A 6,886-nucleotide genomic window follows, 5' to 3' on the forward strand; every position below is an offset into this window, starting at 1 on the left:
CATCAATTTTTTTGTTTGGCATTTGATAGAATTTTTATCACAAGATAAAATTATCCTGAATTGAGTAAAGTTAAAAAAAACCACGTGTCAATTTTGTATTGACAAGGAGGACCAAATGTCATGGTGAAATGGTTCTCCTGAATGATAGAAAAATTTCTCCATGGGTTACCATACCACCAATTTGTATCATTCGTCCAAGAATTTCCCTTCTTTTTTTTTTAACCTTTTTTCAAAAAAATGAAGCTATTGCTAGCTAAGTTTTATTGTCAATTCCTTTGAAAAAAATAAAAATAAATTAAAGTGTTATTGTCAGTTGAGGACAAATCATCAACTCAATTCATTAGCTAGCGACATGCATGATCTTTATTTGGGAAATGAGTGAGAACTTGATATCTAGGAACCAGCAGATTGTGGGACAGGATTTGTTTTGTGGCAAAGATCAGCACGTTACTGCATGTTTACTACATTGTCATTGACTATCTATCTTTTGTGCTTCCAATTTCTAACAATTACTTATCACAAATATGAAAGATCCCAAATCAGATTGGAGCTGATGTATAAGAGCTTTCAAATGTCCACAAGTAATGGAATAAGTATGTTTTATGAACAACGAGTGTGTGCACATAGAGGCTGGTGAGAATGAACACAAATCAGAGACCTCTGGAAAGATATAGTTACATATGTATAGGCCTAAGCTCAATACCTTCCACAATGAGGCCGCTCTTTAGGTTACTAACTTCTGTAATACTGCACTCTACAACATCATCATCAATTCCTTGTTCATTGAAGAATTGACCCATCTCAATCTCCATCCACCCATCTCCTCTGAGTCGAGCTCGCTGAGGCATAGGGTCTAGGATCACACTATACAGCCTCACAACTGTACGTTGTCGATAATTGATGCGCAACACAATAGGTGTTTTCGCCAACCCCGATCTTATTTCTGAGAGCTGATAAACAAGGTAAGCTGCATAGATTGTTCCTGGGGATAAGTTGTTAGTGGATATGCAAGCCTTGATGTCAAGCCACCATAAACGATTGAGCCTAGCCACTTCAGAGAACCTGTATATTATACATGTATCCATCAAAACTAGTTAATTAGAACACAGACAATCAAAACCACAAGTTGCTCTTGAGGAAGTATATACATACCTGGAGTGTGGTAGAGTCATCCATTGCCAGTAAGCGGGTGTATCCGCCCATGCAATTACAAGGCCTCTTGCGCCTACCATATAACATATCTTGCCGCTCTGCTTATCTAGTGCAATGCTCTGCAGCAAATTAAGAGTTAAGGATCAACTACTTCATGTAACCTTTAGCTAGAGGTAGTTTTTGTGTCAAGATTGTTAATTTTTCCGTTAAGTTGATTGGTGATTCCATTTCCTTTGCTAGTGACTAGCAATGGACCCAATTTCATTTTCCTAGCCTATACCCCAGACTGATCTGCCTCTCTAACCTATCCCCTCCGAAACTAAATCATGAGAATAACGAAGTATTTGATGAATTTAGCGGATAGCCCCATTCTAATTCAAAATTAGGGAGGAGTTGGAGTATTCAACCTAAACAGTTAAAACTAGATAGCTAGTAATAATTGCATAGTAGAGAGCAGAGATCGACACTAACAAATAGATAAGCAAGTTTAAAGGTGAGTGAGAGTGAATCGGTTACCGTGTGGCCATCGCCTATGATGATGGGGTGAGTGCAGAGATGAAAGTAGAGAGCCTTCCTGGGCATGGAAATCAAAGACGAGGAGGATGAAGATTCGAAAATGATACGCTTAAATTTGGAAGGAATAAGCTTCTCCCACACAAGATCAGAATCGGCAGCATTCCTGAAGAGACAAGACACAGCTGATGATCTGCAGGCATCACGAGGTGACGTCAAGGATATGATTTGGGAGACGCACTCCACAGGCAGCCTCTTCATTTCTCTGTCTTCTGCTGACTTCTCACTCCTCCATCAAATATCTAAACTGTTTTGTTGATTAGTCTTAGTCTTAGTCTTCTCTTCTCAAAATGGCCCGTATCCCGATACGCCCCGGATACGCGTATCTGAATACGTTATCTTGTAACATACAGCTAGCTTACATTATTATTGCATTTCTTTCCAGTTCTGTATTTTTTGTTCACTGCATGTTTGCTGCTTGGTTTTTACGTAGATAAAAAGTAACATGGATCTAACTTAGCTTGATTAAAAATTTTGCAAGAGCTTCATCGATTTTTTTAATATTTTGTACTGATCTGGGTCGTGCATGATCTTACAGCACGGGGTGATTTCATTGTTGATTGTTCTAGCACGGGGTTAGATCAAGTTAGATACATTTGAACCAAGATTGTCATGTAAGTAATCTGAAATTAAACCTGGTACGTTCAAGCCACACACTGTATTAATTGTTACATTTCATCTCATTCTACGCCATGCAGTACTACACGTCTAGTTTAGGCCTAATCTCAATGCCTTCCACAAGGAGGCCACTCTTAGTGCCATTTACTTCCCTCACACTACACTCTACAGTAGCGTCGTCACCTTCTTTGACGAAGAACTCACCCATCTCCACCTCCATCCACCCGTCTCCTCTGTATCGAGCTCGTGGCGACACTGTGGAAGGGTCTAGCACCACCCCATGCCAAATCGCTTCTACTCGGCTATGTTCCCAACTGACACGAAACTCGATCGGCGTTCGTGCAAACCCAAATCTGCATCCTTGGAGCTGATACACGAAGTAAGCCGCATAGGTTGTACCCGGGGACAACATTCTAGTCTTTATGCGCGCCTTGATGTCGAGCCCCAACACATTTTTCAGCTCAGCTACTTCACAAAACCTGCGCACATATATGATTCACACATCTCAAGTTGAAGTATGAGCAGTCCAATTAGTACCAGATAAAAAGAAGTGTATCCTTGGTAATTGATTGATGAATACCTTGATGCTGGTACGGTTGTCCACTGCCAATAACCGAGTTTATCTTCTTCCCCCGCAATTGAAAGCCCTCTTGCCCCTATCATATAACATTTCTTTCCACTCTTCTCTTCTAGCGCAAAGCTCTGTGTTAAATTCACCACCATACAGTATTACATGATCCGATCCACTATTCAAATTATATACTATCATGTTAAGAAGGTCAAACTTAATTTTTCTATTACACCACATAGTATAGTGATCTACTAATTATTCCATATATTTTGATTCTTAACAAAATATTAGGCTAAAGAACTGGTATGATACTGGTACAATCTAATTAGTTTCATTAATTCTCTAATCTGCCAAACTAGTTGTTGAAAGATATATAATGCAAGAAAGAAGTCAAAGAATCCTTTACGAAGACAAAAATTATTACCATGTTACCATCTAAGACAATGTGTTGGTGGTGAATACGAAGATAGTAGTAGAGATCCTTCATGGAGATGGAATTCAAGGATGATGGCGAAGGCAACAACGATTTCGAAATGATTTGCTTAATATCTGGAGGCAAATAGCTCTTCCATACAAAATCGGAATCGGCAGCTTCTCTGAAGACAGAAGAGACTAGAGATGATCTGCAGGCATCGCGAGGGGAGGTAAGGGAAATGATGTGGGAGATGCACTCCACAGGCAGCATACTGATCATCATGTTCTTCATCTTCACCTGTTCCCTTCTCTTCTTCCTCTGCCTGGTTGACTCTCTGTGTACGACTACAACAAAGATGAAGAACAGGTAGGAGAGACTACTACTTTGGACAATTCAGCTGCTTTTGTTTTACGAAGATACTTGTATGCACCATGGTGTAAGTAAACCAATAGTCATTATGCAATCTCAGCCATTCATTTGATCTAAATGTCTATATAGCACAAACTTCAATGTTAACACCGTTAAAAACTGAAAAGAAAAAAATCTAGTTAACATGGTAAAAAAGCAAAAGTGAATATCATTTCATTAATTAAACAAGATGGGTAAAAGAGGAAAAAATTTCTGAAATTAGGATTGCAAAACTTCTGGCAATCAAGGTCTTTGAGGTTCAATCAGATCTCAGACCATTTGCCAAAAAGAAAAGAAAAAAAATCAGATCTCAGACCAAAAAAAAAGAGATGTATCCAGCGTTTGTCAAGATGAGTTGTGGCGGCCATAGGATTCTGATGTGAATCTATTAGTGGATTTAGAGAATCAATGGAAGGAAACAACTGGAATCAATGTAATCTGAAAATTGAAATTGAGGGTATATGAACTTTTGAACGTCGAAGAGGAAGATGAGAAAAACTATAACTTCTGAAATGAATGAGATTGGGTATACCAGCAGACTCGAGCCTCTTCAACCCGACCGACGTCGCGTCAACTCGAAAGCATAATGATAGGAGCATAAAGTGCTATGTTTATAATATATTTTCGACCCTATTTAGCTATGTAATTCCCTTAACCATATTCATATTAACTAAGTTTGTGTTTTTAGGTCATAAATAAAGCCGAGGAGCCCAAAAGAGACGAAAAATGAGAAATCTTGAAGAAAAATGAATTCATGTTGTGCAAGGAAAGAAATCAGAAAATCTGCCAGAAATCGTCAGTCAACTTCGACAGAAGATTGTGATCAGCTCACAACGATTCAGGAGATGTACCATATATCAATGGAAAGCTACAAGAGTCTACTTTCCAGAAATTTTTATGGATCGTCAATACCTATTTTAGAGAAGAAGTTATGACCATTTGAGTGGCTGAATGTCAGTTTGCCCGAATTTCTGATTTGGACCAAAACTTCTATTTTGAGGCCCAGACCACATTGGCAAGCCCATGGACGAGTTTTGAAGGTTTTATAACCCTAATCACTACAGAAAAAGAGGACGTGAAGATTAAGAGGACATGAAGATTGAGAGGGAGAAGAGATTAGAGGAGGCCAACGATCTCACATCATCAGAACCTCCATAGTTGCGGACTCGCATAAGGAAGCCGTCAAGCCATCATCTTTCCATCATCCACGGTTTATCTTTCTTTTGTCATCTTTTATTCTCCTTGTGTGATTTTGCAACCATATGTGTCTGAATTCTCTTAGGTAGAGGCAAGGTTTAAAGCCCCAAGAATGTTTTAGATATTGTTTTGAACCTTGGTTTCGAATTATTAAGTCTTACAAATTGTTTATTTGGTTTTGGTTTATGGGAAACTCTTGCTTGTTTATGTTCATGTATGCGCAACATAGAACATTATGAACTTGTGAGTGAGGCTAGAATTAGGTTGTTTAATCTTCTAATCGGTTAATACGGCTTAGTTTAAAGTAGTAAAACCTATAGGACAATAGGTGAAACCAAATAAAAAGGATTGCATGCTAGGTAGGCATTCCACACTAAGTTTGCATACTTGTTCAATCAAATTTTCATTGATCTTAATGCTTAGAATAATTTGTTGATAGGATAGTGTCTATACCTTGATTGGTTATTCTAAAGGCTTAGTAATGGTGTGTTCATATTCCTTAAGTATTTAAGGGAAGTAATAAGGACTTATGCAGTGCGTTCACGGTTTGTTCTTGATTGATACCGATTTGTGGCTTAATGATTGAAGCTTTGGTTGTTAACATATCTTGAAACATACTTGGTGGTGGATTTCCAAGTCTCTAACATCTCACTCATCTGATATTTTCTACTTTATTTTGTTTCTTTGTTTTTTCTTGTTTATAATCACAAAACCCCATATCTCTAGGACTATAATATTTTGTTTTTTCTTGTTTTGTCATTAATGTAATTGTAAAGGTACCCTCAATCCCCGGCTTTTATAACTATACCCTTATTTGCTTTATACTACAATTGACACAAAATGGTTTTTAATTGAAACGCCCGGTTTCGGTCGCTATCAATTTTGGCGTCGTTGTCCCCGGTTTTGGTCGCTATCAATTTAGGGTTATAAAACTTTTAAAACTCGTCCATGGGCTTGCCAATGTGGTCTGGGCCTCAAAATAGAAGTTTTGGTCCAAATCAGAAATTCGGGCAGACTGACCTTCGGCCACTCAAACGGTCATAACTTCTTCTCCAAAATAGGTATTGACGATCCGTAAAAATTTCTGGAAAGTAGACTCTTGTAGCTTTCCATTGATATATGGTACATCTCCTGGATCGTTGTGAGCTGATCACAATCTTTTGTTGAAGTTGACTGACGATTTCTGACAGATTTGCTGATTTCTTTCCTTGCACAACATGGATTCATTTTTCTTCAAGATTTCTCATTTTTCGTCTCTTTTGGGCTCTTCGGCTTTATTTATGACCTAAAAACACAAACTTAGTTAATATGAATATGGTTAAGGGAGTTACATAGCTAAATAGGGTCGGAAATACATTATAAACGTAGCACTTTGTGCTCCTATCACATAACCATACAATTCGAGACTCTTCGTCAGGTCTTATAACGGCGCGACCACAACCTTCGCTTTGTCTTCGGCCTTTTGGGGGATGAGATTAGAATTTTGGAGGCGAGGAGATGAAGAGAGGCAGTTACTAAGTCTCTTCGAATTTTTTGGTCATTAACGGCGTTTGCTTTGACTATTAGGATACGTGATTAGTTCAAGTGCACCGTGGTGCACTGCATCCGTTCCATTTGTTTTAAACTTTTAATACGAGTAAACTCCAAACAGAGGGAATTGATTATTGAAATTATTGGAAGGCTTCACTTCTCCTCCAAGTTTCCAACAGTTGACGGCCTTAATCTAATTGGTAAATTAAAGGGAAATGTTCTAACAGTCCAAAGTTTCATGAAGGTCAATTCGGAGTTACCAAAGCAACCCAAACATATATGGAGAACAAAAAAAAAAATTAGTTAATTGCACCAGGCTGTCTATTTTCTTTTGTTTACATTCATGCATGTCTTCACAGGCGGGCTACTCCTCCTTGGTGCAATTCGTCTAGAATTGGTGATGTCACCTGGCTGGTTACGAT

The 6,886-nt window shown here is 38.4% G+C and overlaps 2 protein-coding genes across 2 annotated transcripts; both read right to left on the bottom strand.

The window, feature by feature from the left end:
* Positions 1-660: 660 nt before the first annotated feature.
* Positions 661-1,959, bottom strand: LOC101297134 (putative F-box protein PP2-B12-like). Its single transcript, XM_004296607.1, has 3 exons — positions 1,669-1,959; positions 1,153-1,271; positions 661-1,062 (listed from the first exon to the last, which is right to left on the bottom strand). Exons 1-3 carry the CDS (start codon positions 1,924-1,926, stop codon positions 675-677), a joined length of 765 nt encoding a protein of 254 aa, XP_004296655.1. The 5' UTR covers positions 1,927-1,959; the 3' UTR covers positions 661-674.
* Positions 1,960-2,335: 376 nt separating this feature from the next.
* LOC101297717 (F-box protein PP2-B11-like) lies at positions 2,336-3,605 on the bottom strand. Its single transcript, XM_004296609.1, has 3 exons — positions 3,339-3,605; positions 2,924-3,045; positions 2,336-2,822 (listed from the first exon to the last, which is right to left on the bottom strand). The coding sequence occupies exons 1-3, from the start codon at positions 3,597-3,599 to the stop codon at positions 2,426-2,428; spliced, it is 780 nt and encodes a 259-aa protein (XP_004296657.1). The 5' UTR covers positions 3,600-3,605; the 3' UTR covers positions 2,336-2,425.
* Between the last annotated feature and the right edge of the window lie 3,281 nt (positions 3,606-6,886).

The sequence above is a fragment of the Fragaria vesca genome, linkage group LG4, assembly GCF_000184155.1.
Source record: "Fragaria vesca subsp. vesca linkage group LG4, FraVesHawaii_1.0, whole genome shotgun sequence".
In the NCBI taxonomy this organism is placed as follows: Eukaryota; Viridiplantae; Streptophyta; class Magnoliopsida; order Rosales; family Rosaceae; genus Fragaria; species Fragaria vesca.

What these genes read in the sequence shown, in the direction of transcription:
- LOC101297134 (XM_004296607.1), bottom strand. Translation starts at nt 1,926, where the DNA reads ATGAAGAGGCTGCCTGTGGAGTGCGTCTCCCAAATCATATCCTTGACG. An exon ending in TCATAGGCGATGGCCACACG is followed by an intron (nt 1,272 to 1,668) that starts GTAACCGATTCA and finishes AATTTGCTGCAG; the next exon opens with AGCATTGCACTAGATAAGCA. An exon ending in ATGACTCTACCACACTCCAG is followed by an intron (nt 1,063 to 1,152) that starts GTATGTATATAC and finishes TATAATATACAG; the next exon opens with GTTCTCTGAAGTGGCTAGGC.
- LOC101297717 (XM_004296609.1), bottom strand. Translation starts at nt 3,599, where the DNA reads ATGCTGCCTGTGGAGTGCATCTCCCACATCATTTCCCTTACCTCCCCT. An exon ending in TTGTCTTAGATGGTAACATG is followed by an intron (nt 3,046 to 3,338) that starts GTAATAATTTTT and finishes AATTTAACACAG; the next exon opens with AGCTTTGCGCTAGAAGAGAA. An exon ending in ACAACCGTACCAGCATCAAG is followed by an intron (nt 2,823 to 2,923) that starts GTATTCATCAAT and finishes ATATGTGCGCAG; the next exon opens with GTTTTGTGAAGTAGCTGAGC.